This window comes from Xenopus laevis, chromosome 9_10S (assembly GCF_017654675.1).
Source record: "Xenopus laevis strain J_2021 chromosome 9_10S, Xenopus_laevis_v10.1, whole genome shotgun sequence".
In the NCBI taxonomy this organism is placed as follows: Eukaryota; Metazoa; Chordata; class Amphibia; order Anura; family Pipidae; genus Xenopus; species Xenopus laevis.
The window spans coordinates 78,687,886-78,707,178 of NC_054388.1; the positions used below are offsets into that span (position 1 = coordinate 78,687,886).

The 19,293-nt window shown below is 40.1% G+C and overlaps 1 protein-coding gene across 1 annotated transcript in view; it reads right to left on the reverse strand.

Annotated features, from left to right (window-relative positions):
- bmpr2.S (bone morphogenetic protein receptor type II S homeolog) overlaps nt 1–8,929 on the reverse strand; it is an 86,455-nt gene extending 77,526 nt beyond the window's left edge. Inside the window, 1 exon segment of the mRNA NM_001088190.1 lies at nt 8,761–8,929. Coding sequence (NP_001081659.1) covers nt 8,761–8,896 — 136 coding nt within the window. The 5' untranslated portion in view covers nt 8,897–8,929.
- Between the last annotated feature and the right edge of the window lie 10,364 nt (nt 8,930–19,293).

Consider the following 19,293-nt stretch of genomic DNA (forward strand, 5'->3'; position numbering starts at 1 on the left):
CACACACACTCTGGGAAGGCATGGAGGAGAGCAGGAAGGTGTTACAAATGAAGCATTCCCAGGCATTCTCCAGCCACAACTGGGCCCATTTGTTGTGAATAAAGATTTTCAACTGGACAAGATATGCAAAATATTATTCTGAAAAGAAACCCTTGTCGAGTAGTGTTTCCACAATATATATTTTTATATATATAATTTTTTACAGTGAATTTATTACCCTCAGAATTGGTGTTCTGATCACACAGCAACCAGTCTAATGGCACAGAATGTTCCCTTTCAAGTGCCTCCTCCACCCAAAATCTATGGCTGCATTAAAGGAGAAGATAATTATATTTTATAAGCCACAGTACCAAAAGCAGGTTTTGTGAGTTTTTTTTCTTTTTAAAGAGCTGTTTATGTCTTCACTCACAGGTTATATATAGTCCTAACAAGAAATTCTGTTCGTAAACATCTAAGATCTACATTGAATATAAGGAGGGGTGGGTCTTTATTACCATGTAATCTAGAATATAATCTAGAATGTTTGAACAAATATCAAATCTGATATTATATTAGCAGGACTGCTTTTCCCTGACTCAGCTTCTGTGTTACATGATATCTGTTATATAAAGGACAAGTTCAGCCTTAGATTGCTAGTCATTTGAAGGTGAGAGTAATCAAATACACTTTGCAGCTGGTCTTTTTGAGTTTTCACTTTCCCTACTCTAGTATGGGAACTGGCTGCCAAATAAACTAGACTGGGCCTTCAAACTGTCAGGTGAATTTGCAACTGGATGAATCACACAATTAAATCATACAAGTCATTTAATCATTAAAGAAAGATGAACCCAAAACACTGCAGAGTCCGTACAAATACCTGCATTATATTTCTCTGCTGAGAAACCCTTCTGAAAAAAACCCAATACAATATGGCAGCATGCTTGCAGTGAGGAGCAAGTTAGAGAGTTTAGATGCTGGGTCAGACATGGGCATGCACATAGGCAAACCCTATTATATCACAGCTGATCTCCTAGTAAGGTTTAGAGCAAATGGCCGCGCTGCAAAGTATTATCACTCGTCTCCCCGTCAATGCAGTGCTGGACATGGCTGGCAATATTCAGTCAGCTAGTGGCTATGACTTTACTGACTATTAAAGGTACAACTAAAATGCAGCCAATGTAAAGCCTGCACATACTTTTCCTGCAATAACTTACATTAAAGAAAAACTATACCCCCCTCCAAACAATGTAGGTCTCTATAAAAATATATTGTATAAAACAGCTCATATGTAAAATATAATTTTTTTAAAATACACTTTTCTAGTAGTATGTGCCATTGGTTAATCATAAATAGAAAATTGCCATTTTAAAAAATAAGGGCCGCCCCCTGGGATCGTACAATTCACTGTGCACACAAACATACCTAACAAACTATACTTCTTAGGTCACATGAGCCAATTAACAGACAGAGTTCTGTCTTTTGCTTTCACACTTCTTCCTGTTACAGTTAGAGCTGTAGTATTTCTGGTCAGGTGATCTCTGAGACAGCACAGAAACCAGCACGAAATGGTGGTTCAAGGCAAGAGATGTAAATGGGCAATTTTACTTAAATAGATATACCAGTTTGGTAAGATTCTTTAATATGCCACGTCATTTTATATCTGTTGCTCAAGTATTCATTTTGGGGGTATAGTTTTCCTTTAATGGCAGGGTTTTTTTTTACATGTATCTGACTTGCTGCCATGCAAACAATGCCGTTCAGCAGCAGAAAAGAATTGGCAAAGTATTGCCCTGCATTATAATCTGTTTTCTAGAAAGCTCTGAAATATAGGAATTCTGTCTCCCTCAGACTCCATTTTAAGATTCCATTTTAAATCCAGTTCTTTTTTGTCATTTCCTTTTCCTATTTTATTAGCAGACATAAGGTATGGAGATTACTTACAGAAAGACTCCTTATTCAGAAAACCCCAGGTTGCAAGCATTCTGGATAATAGATCCCATACATGTACAGCTTTATGAATGAAATAATATAGACCTGATGCTTGATCCTTGTCTAAAAACAGATTCTACCAACTACATTACAACTTGTGCTACAAATACAGATTCCTTTAATATTCTGACATATCACATAAGTATACAAAAGCCTTCAACCTGTCAGAGTGTGCTGTGTGACATCACTGGAACCATGTTTCTTGCACTAAAGTAGAACTGTAGATTGACTTCTGTGGTAGCAACTGATGCAAGATGTAGCATTGTAGTAATGATGAGCAAACCAACCTATACGGAACCTATACCAACCTATGTGGAAATTGGGGAAACAAACTTGTCACTGCTTGCTATCTGATGCCATATTTTAAAAAAAAGTGTTAATCCCTTGATAAGAAGTCTACTCTGCAAGGTAAGTTTTGTATTTCCTCTTTGTCAATAACACGATTTATCTATTATTATAGTGTTAATTCTGAAGGCGAATGTCCTTCACACGCCTCAGTTTGTTCTCATGGAGATTAACAGCTCTGCTTATCTAGGCCAGTTCTTATTTCCAGACAGGCTGAGAGATTGTTGTACAATATCCAGATATTTACTGCATCTGAAGGCAAAAATGATCCAAGATAATATAATTTGTAAAAAATACAAATAAATACAAGGACAAGATCATTTGGTGTCATGCCCCAAGGGAAAAGGCAGATTTAGAATTCCCTGTTTATAACCAAATAGGAGAAAGGGATAAAAAGTAAAAAGAAAAAAAGATGAAGGAGGAGGGCAGTACCAGAAAACAGAAATTGTGCTAGAAATGTGTGGGGTTAAGGGAACATGGATATGAGCAGAAAAAATGGATCTGTTGATAAAGGCACTTGGTAGGAAAATTACAAAATAAATCAATAATTAATAAACGCCATCTCTGTTTTGTACGATTTTCGGGCCGTGTGCGGAGTATCCCAATATTTTCCGTGAGATGGCGATCGATTGTTCAGTTGATCGGACAGGTTAGAAAATTTCTGCTATTGCCGATCTGACGATATCAATGGGAGACTGTCACCAGTTTTTATATGATTGCTATCAGGGGCAGAACATTGTCTGATCTGTTCTTTTACTACTTTATTTGATCTGAATGGTTAGTGGCAGGTCGGGAGATGGCCCCGAACGATGGTTCGTCCGATATGAAGGTAAATCTGCACGTCTATGGCCACCTTTAGGGAACTCAGACAGCCATGCAAGTTGCTGGCTTAGGGTCGGCGGCAGACAATAAATTGGAGCAACAAATAAGCCTACTACTGTGAGTCTCCAGAGGCAGTTAACTAAGATTGGAACAAGATGAACAATTCAGACATAGTCCCTTTCAGGTCAGAAATTATAGCGATCATCAAAGTGCATTAATAATGAAATATATAAAGTAGATAAGGTTGGCCATAATAGTAATATTGGCATATTTTAACCAATAGTAAGGAACTGTATAATTTTCCCTTATTTTTGTCACTCAATGACACAGTTCCCCACCTGGGCTTTTATGTAAAAGATATGATACATTTAGATACATTTAGTTTGGGAATATTTCAGCTTGTAGCATTCCATGTGATGAACTGCAATAGTGTAATAAAAGGAAATCTGCAGTTGAACAAGTTTAATGTACAAGGCACTAGTAAGTCTATTTTTAGTTTGCACGTTAACCAATCAAGCATTTGGCAGCTATGAATATCAGCTGTAAACCAAGTGCTAAGAATGGTTTTCCATTACAGTCTTGGCTTTGCATACCAAAATGCACCCATGAGAGGGTGGTCCTTTATTTATATAGCACCAAATAGTTCTACATGACTTTACAGAGATTATTCGTCATCCACATCAGTCTGGAGATTACGATCTAATGTCCTAATCACATTCACCCAGCACACTAGGGTCAGTTTCTTCAGGAGACAGTAATAATCTTTTGTATACTGTATTATTTGGTGTGAGGGGGGAAACCTGTGTACTCTTAGGAAACTCACACAGACAGGGAAAGAATGTACAAATTAGGGAAGCACTGCATCCAGGATTCAGATGAGTTTTCTAAGCCTTTAGCCAAACAGATGCTTAAAGTCTTGTGTTTAAAATGGGTGCCATTTTAAATTGTTTCTCAAATCTTTATATCCAAATTAGCATTCGGATTTGGGTCCTGATTCAGACTAATCTTTTGTGGAGAGTTCCATATTCATCCAAATTCAAAAGTTATGGATTTGGGGCATTCCTAATACAAATGCTTTGCAGACAAGTGTCCAGGTTGGAATCAAGTCATCAAGCCATTAAAGAGGTTGTTCAACCTTCTGACACTTTTTTCCTTTCAGTTGGTTTCAGATTGTTCATCAGAAATTGTCCCTGTTTAAAGGGTATGCCCAGCATCCCACAGTGCTGGCATGCTCTATGCAAAAGCAGCATGCTGCACTATACTTTGTATAAGAGGTTAGATAATGATACTGTTATAGCAGAGTATTTACATGGGTGGAGCACATTCTATTTCTCCTTATGCCATAATCCCAACCCCAGCCTATTAAATAAGGAAAATAGATCCCTCTTGTTACCTACTGCTATAAGCAAGAGGTAGTTACCAGATTCTCTTCATTGCTATAGAGAGATATTGGCCAGGTTAGAAAATCCTATTGGTTAAATGGCCTTCTCCTGATGGCCCTCCTTATGCTCCTATCATAGTGACCTAGGAGACAAACAATCAGATTTTATCCTTTATTCTGATTCCTTCTGTTTGTGCTTGCTCCAGGATTGTGCTTTTGTGCGATTGATGGTATTAAAAGTAAGTGTTTGGTTGTTTTTACATTGTGGGTCTGGGGCAAGTGCACCGTTATTAATATTTTTGAGATTTAAAAGTGTGTTATGTATAAACTCATATTCAGCATTACTGTATTAAAGATTTTTTATATTTAGAGCACACATACACACACAAATATTTTCATGACTAAATGATAGGAGTAGACAAAACTGGTTTATCTGTAGCCTGTTCTGACAGACTGAAACTATAAGGATTAAAGAATTAGACATGAAAAGAATCACTTTGATCTACGTGGAATTGCCATGTTCAATGTTAGGACTGTATTTAACCTATTATTCTGCAGAAGGGTCTTTCAGTGCAAGTTGCTACAAGTTTTGGTGTAGGTACAAATATCCATATAGTTTCATATGTAAAATAAAACTTTTGTGAATTTCTTTTGCCTCCTTGAATCTGTTGTAGGTTTTTTTAGTATTTCTGCTTGAGGCTGAATGAATAGGAAGAACAAGAAGGGGGGGGGTCTGGTCTAGTACCTCTGTTGAAACAGAATTGGTACTTTTTCCATTATAAAGTCAACAAATATGTATATTAGAACAGTGCTGTCCAACTTCTGTGGTACAGAGGGCCAAATTATTCCAGCCTATATAGTGGAGAGTCGATAATGGAAGCCAATGTTGACCACTCCCTGTTTTTAAACCACACCTACTTTAAACCACACCCATGTTACCACAAGATCATGTCCACATTAATGGTGGTAGCACACCAAAAAACTAAATGGTTGGTGATCACTGCAGGGATATCACTTATCACTCATATGTGAAAAAAGTTGTCATATTAAGACATACCCTTATATCCATATGCCTCATCTTCTCCTTGGATAACACAGCACCCCCAGCACATGATTAAACACCTTAGGGGCCCCTAACAATAATTTATTTTTTAATGCTAGCAAACTCCCAAAACAAATACCAGGGCACACACAGACAGAGCAGGGCACACACAGACAGAGCAGGGCGCACATAGGCAGAGTATGACACACACAGGCAGAGCAGGGCACACACAGGGAGCATATGGAAGGCAGAACAGAGCAAGAGACAGGGAAACTCATCAGGACTGCTCTAAGATGTACTACATACAGTCACACAGTGTTGGGGCCCCATTAGCTTTTTGTATAAAGTGTGAACAGTTGAACAATGTGGGCAGTTCCAGGTCTCAGGTGTGAACAGTACAGGGCTTTAGGGGTGTAAACAAAAGAGTTGTCACAAGTGTGAATAATACAGTCTGAATTTGGGGTTTAAACAATGCAGGGACCAGTTAATCTTTGTACTGATACCATTTAAAGTTTACACATGGTAAGTAAACACAGCAGGTAGGTGGGGGGGCCACACAAGGGGGGGGTCGCGGGCCGCCAGTTTGACAGCCCTGTATTAGAACATGCAAGAAAGCCATCATCAACAGATCAGGATCACTGATGAAACAATATGTAAAGCGAAGCGAAGACTGACATGTCAGGGTCTGTTTCTCTACAGGTTTTGACCCAAAAAATTAAAGTGCAGCTTAGATTTAATGGTTCATTTACATGAATGGGCAAATCATGCCACGTTCAACTTTTTGGCCCATAGGCTGTTAAACTTTACTATATCTACTAGAGAATTGTCAAGATGGCTATAGAATTCATTCATTAGATACAGATGAAAATGTCCTACAACTTTTTGGCTTTGCTAGCCTTCTTCATCCAAATCCACAGTCACATCTGTCACTGATCACTTAGTATAGTACAAAGAGAACCACCACTAGGACACCAACATCACTGTCACATGAGAATACTGATCTCTGCTTCATCTAAAGAGGTAAACAAATCCAATCACCACTACTTTAGATGAAGGATAAAGCTACAAATCTCAATGCTACCACCATCCATATATATTTATTATTACTGTGAAATTGCCATCTTCTTTCTGTTCTAGGATTTATGTTGCCAAGAAAACAATGTGTTAAAATCAAACTATTATAACCCCCCCATCCTCACTTCACAGAGAAACAGAGATTGAAAATGTTGTGTTTTTTAGGCTCATGATACACTAAATACAGGTATGGGACCTGTTATCCAGAATGCTTGGGGTCTGGGGTTTTCTGGATAATGGATCTTTCTGTAATTTGGATCTTTGTACCGTAAGTCTACTAGAACATCATGTAAACATTAAATAAACCCAATAGGCTTGTTTTGCTTCCAAAAAGGAGTAACTATATTTTAGTTTGGATCAAGGTACTGTTTTATTATTACAGATAAAAAGGAAATCTTTTTCAAAAATGTGGATTATTTGATTATAATAGAGTTTACTTAGAGATTTGTGGATAACGAGTATCCGGGTAATAGATCCCAGACCTATACCAAAGTGTAAAATTCCACAATGCATATTCTCTTTTTTTCCAGAATGACTCCTCTCATTTTGCAACAATATATTAAAAAAGGCAAACAAAATAAATATGATAATGTTCAAGAGCACATCTGTACGTGGTAGCTAAACACCATGGCATATTTTAGGGAGGATATTCTCCTTAAGCTCTCAGTCTGGAGACAGCAGATTAGTTGATAAAGGTTAAGATAAGACTAAATTCCTGTGAAACATTGACCATCCTTAGGGAATGGAAAAGCAAAGGCTCCATAATCATGGTTTTGGGTTTCACATGTATAGCCTTTATTGGTAGAGATTACTGTCAATAGAAGATACCTTCATAAAATATTAATAACAATAAATTTCATTTTATGTTGTTTCCAAAAATCCAATAATCTATTAAAGATTCCTATGTCTTTGTCATGGCAAACCTCCATTGGACAAGCAAATTTAACACATGTAAAAATGGTGCCGTTATCTTTATGGCACTGTTCAAGATGGTTGCTCCAAGGATGACATGCAGAAACGCCCACTGTACAATGACTGTACAAAAAAAAAATCAATTCAATTCATATTTGACCTGCAAAGTAATGGCTTGTCTAATGACAGCTGTAGCCAGGTAATACAATAGCCCATTATAAAGCTATATACAGCACAACATATGCTGTCATGTCCATAAAGACCACATGAAGTTTGGTTCAAAAGTTCAGCTCTTTTAGAAATGTAAACCTGTTCCACACTGGATGTATACTACTGCCATGAAAATTGTGTTACAATACTTAATATATATGAAATACAGAAGTACAATTTGTATTTAAAGGAACATATCATTTTATGAATTTAGGATACTAATCACAATCACAATGACAGCCTTATAGATAACAAAATATTTCATATATTTATGTGTGTAAACTATTTCTTATTACAATCTACAGATCACAGACCCTCAATTATGAAACTCTTGGAGAGAAGATCACAATATAGGTAGGTACCATTACAGAAATGGTAATACTTGCTACTTTTCTATCTTGTAATGAAGGAATGATGTGCCACATCAAAAAACTGTTTTAGAAAGTACCATATCATCATAAATACAAATATTTCTACAGACATGTTAAAGTACCCATTTTCTTTCACTTCCACCACGAAAACACATGTTCCTGAAAAGAACCCTAAGGCCAATGGCATAAAAGAGTCTATGACCACCTCATCCATCGCTTATTGACTTTATTGGGAAACACATGGAATTTAAGGTGTAACCAGAGCATTTTCTGGCAGAAAAATGTTCACATGGTTGGTAATACAAGCTTCTTATTCTAATCAATGGGAGCATTGGGAGGTGTCGCAGACCCAATTTAATCATTTTAAATCTGAAAAGCAATGCAAGTGACCAAAGTGTTTACAGTCTCTTCCAAATAAACTATTTGCAAAGTAAAAAAAACCTATTTGATAAAATATTGAGAGATTGAACATTTATGCAAACACATATCTAATTATATCTTGTGCAAAAAAATACTCAAAATAATGTTAATACCTAAACAGTACTGAAACATTGTAACTGTCCTTAAAAATGTAAACTTAAAACTTGGGAAGGTTGGCAAATCAGCACAAAAGTCAACCAGATTTAGTCACTTACCAGAGGCAGTGGCCAACAAGAAGGTGGAATGTAAGCCAAGGATCAGTAAAACAAGGGTACGATTTGAAGCCATATCTTGAAATTTCCAGTAGAACTGGAACAATGATGGAGCAAATGGAATAAGCAAGAATACCATAGGATCCAATTTCTCTGGCTATAATCCAATTTCAAAAAGAACGTGATCTGGGCTGCTAATCCAAGGCCTGGCAACCGACAATCCTCTGTGTCAAATAATGCTCATTTTAAGAGGAAGGTGTATTCCTCTCGGGAGTCACTATATCCCCTGAGATACCAATTTCTTTCCCACAAAGTCTCACTGAGAAAAAGCCAAGATTCTCCAAAGACCTGCGAAATACATTCCCAAAGCAAAGGATTACATGGGGGCTTCCACACACATGAATGCACCATTTAAAGGTGCAAAAATAAATAATGAAAAATCCATTGCTCTCAACATAAATAACCAGAATTAAACAGCGTGTCAGTCTCGCATCCAGCTAAAGAAGATATATAGGTTGCTTAGCCATCAGCTAATACAATGTTTTTCTTCTTCCAGAAAGCAGGGATGATTGTGCTGAGCCAGTATCTCACAGAACACTCTCCTCAGCCTTTCTATTATTCCCAGAGAGAGCGATTCTTCTTTTCCGTCTCAGCTTCTCACATAGGATGCAGTTTCTCACCTCCAAATCAGAAAGCACAGTCTCCAGGCAAGTAAATACAAATATTAACAACCATCAGCTTGGATGGGGCATGCAGCTGCCTGCTTCCATAGACTTCCCCTCCCAGAATGAGGCCCTGTGAAGGCTACAGCTTGGCACTGCTGTACTCCTGTGTGTGTCACTGCAGCTCCTGCCAACCTCTGCACCCTTGGGCAACCTCCAGACTGGCAGCAGCTCCCTTCTCCTACCCAAGGGAAACCACCACACGGGGAGTTTGTTGTTGGGAGGGGGAGGAGGAGAAAAGGTAGAAGAGTTGGAAGGCACCGAGTCACATCCCCTCCCCTTCTCCCTCACATATACACATACCTCCTCCTCCTGTGTCACAGCCAGACACAAAGGCCTCTCTCACCGCCCAACCTCAGGGAAAGGCGGAGAGCTACAAGCAGAAGAGGGAGGGAGGGGGGTACAGTGAAGGGAGGAGGGATGCCAGGCCCGGAGCTATTTTTTTCCACAAAACTTTATTAAAAACAAAAACAAATTCTTCAACGCTATAAATATTTTAGGTAGTATGACTAGGGTCTGTAAAAAAATACAGACCTTCCTATATATTTATCTTTTTTTCCTAATAACAATATTGGAATCAACCATCATTTTCAATGGCCAAGCTAGTGAAATACCGGCCAGGTGGCAACCCTAAAATAGGTTGAGCAAATATTGCCGTGTATTATTTACAGAATATATTAAATAGTACAGTATTGGGGAGGAGGGGGTTCAATTAAATTGCATGACAATAAATACCCATTTCTACTTAAAGCATAAATAAAAGGCAAAGACCTGAATAACTAGAACTAAGGGAAAACATTTAAAGCCGATGCCTTGACACACATAGTCATATAAAATAGACAATTATAATAACTCCCCCTAAAGAATGCAGTACAAATACAGATCATTGCAATATCAATAACCCAGTACTAGTTTGCGGGTTACAGGCAGCCAGGCCCGGACTGGCAATCTGTGGGCTCTGGCAAATGCCAGAGGGGCTGCTATAAGGTGCCATAGAAAGTCAGTATTTAGTGGGCTGGTGGGGGTTGTTTGGGCCTCTGAGTGGGCTGATTGGGCCTCTGTGTACCTGAAATGTCAGGGCCTATTTTAATTCTCAATCCGGACCTGCAGGCAGCTGTATTAATAGGAGTAACTGTAAGAGAAAGGCTGAGGAGCGTGTTCTGTGAGGAATTGGCTCACACAATCCATCTGCTCTGCTTTCTGAAAGAAATAAAAAATAAAATGTATAATTTTATTACTGCAGAAAAAAAGAGGAAGCAGAATTGTGGCGAATTAGCTTGTACATCAACCCCAGACCAGTGCAGTTTTCTGCTAACGGGTAAACAGGCCAGGGAGTATTGGGTACAGTATTCAATTATAATAACTGGGCAACCCCCCAGTGATTATACCTTTGTTTCTCCTTTAACAGAATATTTTCTTTATCACAATATATGGCGTATACGTATGCAGGGTATTGCGCCAATGAGGCGAGTTGAGAAACTCACCTCAGGTGTAGGGTTGCCACCTTTTCTTGAGAGAAATACCGGCCTTCCTATATTCTTGCCGTTTTCTCCTATTAAGAACATTGGCATCAAGCATAATTTTTACCGTCCCCAGCCGGTAAAATGCCGGCCACATGGCAACCCTACCTGGATGGCAGCGTACCAGCAGTTACCAAGGCTGTCAAAAATCTGCTCCTGGTAACTTTAAAGAGGTGCTTCACTAAATTAAAACTTCACTTAAATTAACTTTTAGTATGTTAAAGAATGGGCAAGTCAATGCAACTTTGGAATTGGTCTTCAGTATTTATTTTTTATAGTTTTTAAATTATTTGCCTATTTCTTCTGACTCATCCCAGATTTCAAATGGGGGTCACTGACCCATCCAGCGGCGATTCTGGGGCTGCTGCCTAGCATAAGAGCGGGTCTAAGGAGGGCAGCATTGCTAGTGCATTAAGCTCAATATCACTCTCTGCACTAGCGGAGCTGAGTTTCCAGGTTAAAACCCGGAACTTCGGCTCTTAAAGTTACAAGAGGCAACTTTTTGCCGCTCCCTTGTAACTGGCCGCTCGCTCATGCCCCCCCCTTGTAACTGCCTGCTCACCTTACCTCATGGCAGGAGCAGCCCTGGACCCATCTAAAAATCAAATGCTCTTTAAGTCTATATATTTAGAATTATTGCTGCTTTTTGTTACTCATCTTTCTATTCAGACTCTCTCATATTCCTTTTCCAGTCTCTTATTCCAATTATTGCATGGTTGCTATGGTATTTTGGACCCTAGCAACCAGATTGCTGATATTACAAACTGGAGAGCTGCTGAATAAAAAGCAAAAAATTTTAACAACGCAAATAATAATAAATGAAAACCAATTGCAAATTGTTTCATGATATCACTCTCTACATCATACTCTACATCATACTAAAAGTTCACTCCAAGATGAACAACTCCTTTAAGTGCCAAACCAGTTTACAACCCTAGTGACAAGAACCCCCCGGACCCTCTCCAGACCCGAAAATGTGAGTGGGTGGCAGCCTAAAAGCCACTTCAGGCAACAATATGCCCAGGATTGCCCCTCTACGTATGCATAAAAAGAAATACACACCTTTATTAATATGCCTGGTATTGTACACCACCTTTAACACTGGGGTAAATGTGATATGATTACTTTTTTTGTATATTTTTATGGTGAGGGTTTTAGGGTGAGGGATTTATTTTCCTGTAACGCAGTGTAACTATTTGTCAAGCAGAATGGCAAGGACAAGTGGCGCCCTCAGCTGTTCTTGATCTAGAACTGCCAGCATTTCCCAAGATGTAGTTCACCATTAGCTGCAATGTCAAAAATATTTCATGTGTGTCATGTCCTACCTTAACACTTAATTCATATCACACAGACATACACAATTGCTCCCTGTACCCAGTGTTTTAGTCCAGGTAACTTTATATGTGGTTTTGTAGTTGTCCATAATATGAATTTCACAAGAACCAGTCCTCCACAAGGGACAATGAGGTATCATGTCGGTAGTCCATCTGCTGTATTTTATTCATTAGTTCTGGGGTAGCAGGTGCTGTAGGGCAGTGGCAGAGTTACCGGGGGGGGGGGGTGCAATACAGCCTGCACCCCCTGCTGAAGCCACAGTAAAACTTATCGAGGCAGGGCAGGTGGAGACTTTTGCTGCAATGCCAGCGCACACTTTGTATGGGTTGGGGGGGGGCAGCAGGGGACCCAAGTGCACATTCTGACCGCCATTGCCTAGTTATGCAGTTGGCTGCAATCAGACATCTTGTTCCCAGCAGTATACTCTGAGCAATTTTATGAGTCCGTTTGCCTACTCCATGAAGTGGTAGGCCCAGTAGATGAGCCAGTGGGTCTTTGAGTATTGTGAGGCAAGTGATCCCTGAAACTGTATTTTTTCTGTTTCTTCTTTTGTCATTTTCTCAGCAGTCACGGCAGATGTCTTGTAATGTAGGTTGAAGCTCATTTTTTTGTGATTGGTGCTGTTGTCATGGCAACTACCATACAGCTTTTGGAGCTATTAGTGATTTTACAGCTCTTTTGTTTTGTCTGATCTGCATTTGTCTTTGGCCTTTCTTTTTGGAATAATTCACACTGCAGTAGTGTAGCAAACCTACTATATTCAGTCCTACTAGCTAAATACAAATACTACATGAGTTTCAGTCTAGACTATACAGCAGTGAAAATAAATACTGAACCCACCATCGTATTTCTCAGTAAATATGTGTCTAATGGGGCTATTGACATGAAATTTACACCAGATGTCAGTAACAACCCAAGTAATCCACATATACAAAGAACTCATAGCAAATAAGTCCATACATTCAGTAATGTGTAATAAAGTGAAATGACACAGGGAATAAGTATTAAATAAATTAAGAAAAGGAGGAGCAAGAAGGCATGAAAAGCCAAGAAATCTGCTGAAATCTGTCAGTTATTTAGAAAGCAATCCTGCCCCCTATCAGTGTAAATTAATATCGACTGATTTAGTCCTAATTGATGGCCTATAAAAAGGTTTCTCATTACCAAGGTATCACACAAGAAGCATCTCATGATGGGTGAAAGCAAAGAGCTCCCTCAAGACCTTTGCAACCTTATTGTAGCAAAACATACTGATGGAATTGGTTACAGACGTATTTCTAAGCTTTTGAATGTTCCTGTGAGCACTGTTGGGCCATAATCTGAAAGTGGAAAGAACATAATTTCACCCTAAACCAGCCACAACCAGGGGTTCCTCACAAGATTTCTGACAGAGGAGTCAAAATAATAATCAGGAGAGTTGTCCTAGAGCCAATGATCACTAGCGGAGAGCTTCAGAAAGACCTTGAATTTACAGGTACAGATGTTTCAAAGAAAACAATAAGTAATGCAATGTAGCTCAACTGACATGGCCTCTGTGCACTGCTCTTGGATGTCAATGCACACACCATGTTTGGAGGAGAAATGGCACTACACATCAACCTAAAAACATCATACCAACAGTGAAGTTTGGAGGTGGGAACATCATGGTGTATTTACTGGCAGACTTTATTGAAGGAAGAATGAATGGAGAAATGTACTGGGGACGTTCTTGATGCTGAAGATGAAACAAGGGTTGACATTTCAGCAAGACATTGATCCCAAACACACAGTCAAGAAAACTCTCTTTAACATTTTCCTTGCTACGCTTCTTGTCGTATTGAGTCACATGCTCTCAAACAGCAATTAACCCTTTGCAATCCAGGGCCCTGGATTCTCTTTGCGTACTGGGAACTGGGATTTACAGCACAGTGCCTTTAACTAGTGAGCACTGAGGATCTCACCTCAGGGGAATTCTACTAGGAAAATAAAACACTCAGTTTGCAGGAAAAAGAGAGAAAGGAATAGGTTAAACAGCGCAATGCAATAATATTCCTACACTGGAGAAACATGGTTCTGTCTAGTAACTAGCACAGTCTCTCTCCACTCCTGGAGTTCAGTTCACATGAAATGTCCCTTTTCCCCAGAGCTCCTTATTCCCCAGGTAGCTCTACCTGCCCAAATGTACCTCTCCATTAGGATACAGGCTGTAGCTCCCACTGGCAGGCTCACGAGAAACACCTGTTCTCACACAAGGGTTGCAACTGGTATCCAACCCTGAACATAACGCAGGGCAAACTTTCCTTCTTGGCTAAAACTCAGATCTGTCCAGATAAGCACAAATCACTTAGTACTGCATCTCATTCACATTACATGCTGCAATTTTGCTATCCCTGCTGTCTCTCTCAGCCTGTGGCTGGCTGCAGCAGCATGTGGTCCCTTTATTAGCTCTGTCTGTAACCCTGTGCATTGGGCTCCAAAGGCACTCCCCTGGGTCCTCGGCCTCTCCCAGGGATGCATTTGGGTGCCCAGTCACTTGGACGGCTCTCCAGCCAATAACCGAGCTGGATGATGTGACAGACAGGAAAACAGGGGAAGGACTTGTCTGATCCCCTACATATCAATTGATTTTATAGAAATAAAATAAAACTGGTAGAATGGTCCAGTCAATCACCCAACTGGAATCCAATTTTCCAATCTATGGAAAGAACGGAAGATAAGAGTTCACAGAAGAGGCACCTGGAACATTCAATTTGAAGAAAGTTTGTGTGAAAATCACACCTGAGCAATGCATTTTGCATTTTTTTTATGCAAGAGAAACAGGGCCAGTGTCTTTTATATTTCTTTTTTGTATCATATATGTTTATTGAATAGTTTTGTCAAGGGTACAGAAAGAAGAAGGCCAGTTTATTTGAGGTTCCCGCTGTCACCTGCTCACTCAGTCCAATTTCCAAAACCCACCAGCACTCCCTGGCCTCTCAGGTACAAGTTGGTCCGGTGCACAGTTAGAAGGGATCGGCAACCCTTAATGGGACACGTTAGCAAGAAGGAAACCGGCACTTGCATTGAGTTCTGAGTGCCGGTTTCCTTCTTGCTAACGTGCCACTGCTCACAGTTACATAGCTTGTTATCCCCCAAAATTCTGAAATTATTCTCAGTTACGGATACCCCAACACATTACTATTTAGTGAATAACTAGCATTTATGTTATTTCTACCCAAATCCATATCCTTCACTTACTAACATTTGTACAGACAAAGCAAAAAATACCTGGTTAACATTATTCCTGAGCGGTTTTGTGTCAAGGATAGGTAGAAATTAGAAAGGTTTAATGTTTGGGTTACACTTCTATTTATTTTTCTTTACCATCCCATGATATGATTCTCAGTAAAGGACGCATGTTCATCTGTGGAACACAAAGCCTTTTGTGTCTCTGAGCTGTGCACGTTAAGGAACACCACTTTCCAGCTAAACTGCTTTTATTGTATGGTTTGAGGAACAAAAGTCAGAATGATGTTTTTGTCAGAGAAATGTTTGCTCAGTGGTTAACCTCAGCCCCCTTGTTAACAATGTTCTCATTACACTGTTCTGATTGTTCTGTAAGTGTATTTGCATACAGACATAAAAGCATTTAGGACACATAACTGGTCTGCTGTTCCTTTCTATTCATACTGTGCCAAGACCTTTGCCCTTGCTATTCTGCTCATATGTAAACTAATGATGCCTACACCGGACACCCACTTGTGTTATAACACAGATTCATGCCTCCATACCAAGTTCCCTTTTCTTCTACCATATAGCAGCAGTTTTGTTCTAAGGAGGAATCATTTGATCCTTTTCTTCCAGGGCTGGATTTACGTAGCAGGCGCCACTAGGCCCACTGTCGTCCGTCTCTCCTCTTCCCCCCCCTTTATTCGTGCAAATTTTCATAATGCTGCCAATGAGGTGGGTTGGGCAACTTTCACATCAGAATAATCGTTTTCCTGGCATAAAAGTACAAAACTCTCAAAAGAGATCGCCAGTACTTGTTAGGCACTATATTTTCCACCATTCCCAGGAGACATGATTCTGGTTATCGTACCTTTGGCAAGTCTAAGGTTTGTTCTATAAAAGTTGTTACTTTGGCCCAAAATGGGCAAGTCCAGTAAACATGAGCGAATGTGCCAGGGCTATCTCCACATTTAAAACATAGATTATTTGGCATAAGGCCCATGGAATGCAGTCTCACAGGTGTGAGAGAGGTTCTGTGTATTGTATCAGATTATCATTACTACCAATTACAGATGGTAAGTATGAGCGAGTAATGTCCTCCCAGTCTAATTGCGAAATATCAGCTGCCCATTTAGTATAGCTTTTGAGTTATGAAATAGATATAGTAGTTTGGGCAGTACTTCCATTTTTATAAGATTAATGTGACCCAATAGATTGAGCGGCAGGCTTGCCCAGTGCAGGAAATTGGTGTTTAACTGTCGTATTATTGGGTAAATATTCAGTTCTCTGAATTTGTATGGATCCTGACTGACCCAGACACCCATATACTTAAATACCTCTACTTGTTGTAGGGGTGTGGTGGGTGAAGGTGGGGGGGAGTAACGGTTTGTTTAGTGCCATATATGTGGACTTTTACCAATTTACTCATAACCCCAAGGTCTCCCGAAATTGGTTCAATTGTTCAAGCAGTATCTTAATGGATTGCCCAGGGTCTGCCAAATATACCAATGCATCATCTGCATAAAAGGACATATGCTCCTCCACTTCCCAAAGCGTGGCCCCTTTATTTGTGGGCTTATTTGGATTGCTGTAGCTCGAGATTCTATGGCCAGCGCAAAAAGCAGGCAGCCTTGCCTCGCTCCCCTTTCCAGAGCAAAGGGCCCTCGACACCAATTTTTTAGTGCAAATTCTCATTATTGGGCTGGTATAGGGAAATTTAACCCAAAGATTAAATTTAGGCTCAAAGCCCATAGCTGTCATCACTTCCCACAAATATCTCCATTCTACTGCATCAAAGGCTTTCCTGATGTCTAGGGAGACCACTGCCCCAGGATAGCCCCCCAACTGGGCTACATCCAGATTAGTGTATAGTCTGCGTATATTAATATCGGTTGCCCAACCTGGCATAAAACCTGACTGGTCAGGGTGCACCACTGACAGTATTACCTTAGTGAGCCAATTAGCTAATACTTTTGCCAGAATTTTAACATCATTGGAGAGAAGCAAGATGGGCCAGTAGTCGGTGCATTCTGCTGGGTCTCCCCCTTTTTTGGTATCAGGACTATTAAGGGGGAGGTGGTAGAGTTCCCGTTTAAATAGTTTCTAGTAGACTTAAATGGCACCTCTTGGCTAAAAACATTTTTCCCTACTAAATGTGTGGGCTAATAGAATCCCCCTCCCCTGCCATTGCTAGGCCACCTGCACTGGGAGGGAGCTCCCTGTACGCAGTGTCGGACTGGGACACCAGGGGCCCACCCAAATACCTCGGACCAGGGGCCCATCAAAAAACCTTAGGCCAGGGCCCCACTTTCAGTACTATAATTCTTCCTTTCTTCACTAAGCCTCTATTCTTCTAGTATCTTTTCTTTACATACTATAATCCATTATTCCATCTATTTAGCCTCTTTTTCTCATAGAAATAGGGAATGGCCATGAAATAGGCCAGATGTTTAGCACCATGAGGGCCCACTGACACCTGGGAGTAAATGCTGTGACTTGCTCATTTTGCACATGCGCGTGATGTCAGAATCGCATTATGTGCATGAGCTATGGAAAACATGGCTGCTCACACCAGGATCTCTCTCCTAGCGCTGGCAGAAACAATTAAAAAAAAAAACTACTGTTACCCACAACCGGGGCACAAGCCTTTGGTTGGGTATAATATTGTTGGCTAACAGGTGCCCTTTAAGGTATGAATATCCAAATTACGGAAAGATTTTATCCAGAAAAACCTAGGTCCCAAGCATTCTGTATAACAGCTCCCATACCTGTAACAACAATTATATGGTCCATACTCCATTCCAACCCATAGCTATCTTCAGAGATCCAGTAGAACCCTCATTTTATATAACCAAATTTTTATGTTTTTCACAGTCCCATACAAACAAGTGGTGGCGTTGTTTTTCCCCCTGGATTTTACAGTTCCCAGAATTTATGGTAGTGGTTTGGGTCACATGCTGTATCAATCATGAAATGCTCTGGGGGCACATGCTGTGTATCATGAAATTCTTTGGGGCTATGCGAGTCATTAAATGCTTCGGGGCCACACGCTGCATCAGTCATGAAATGCTTTGGGGATACACAGATGTGTTGGTAGGTGTGCCATCCGGTGGGGGAGATAATTTCCATCACCCCCTGCAAGTCCATATCCTGAATGAATAGTTGCGCCAGTGGTTGGGATTAGGGATCAAGAGATGTACAGGTGTGTAACTAATCTTCTGCTACCTTGCCCAATAATGTCATACTGAGAGAGGCTGAAGCTTATACTGACATCCACATCTTTGCTCGACGGGCATTACATCTGCTAGCATTTTTTTAAATATGTTAGAAATGTGCTTCAAAGGTTGTGTTTTGGCTAGATTTATTAAAAATGTCTGCAAAAACCCGATTGGTCCTGCCCACCTGTTCCACTTCTTGCAGATAAGCTAGTCACATGGCACTCAACACACCACTGTAGGATAGGAACATACCCAGCCGCTAAGTTAGGCTGAGTTGATAGGGAACTAAAGTATTTGCTTGTGTGAATGCAGGGCTGTGATTGGCTATCCCCTTCCTACTGTACTTCTGTCAGGGGACATTGGGACACGCCCACCCCTCATTTGAAACCTAGGCAGGGACCATAGTAGATTTATAGGGATCTCAGATAAAGGAGCTATTTTTAGAGATATTTATTTTTAGCGAGCAGTGAAACCAGGACCAGGGTTTGGTTTGAAATACAAAATATAGAACTTTAGCTAGCAATAAAGAGCTTCAGCTTGGGACAGCAAAAATGT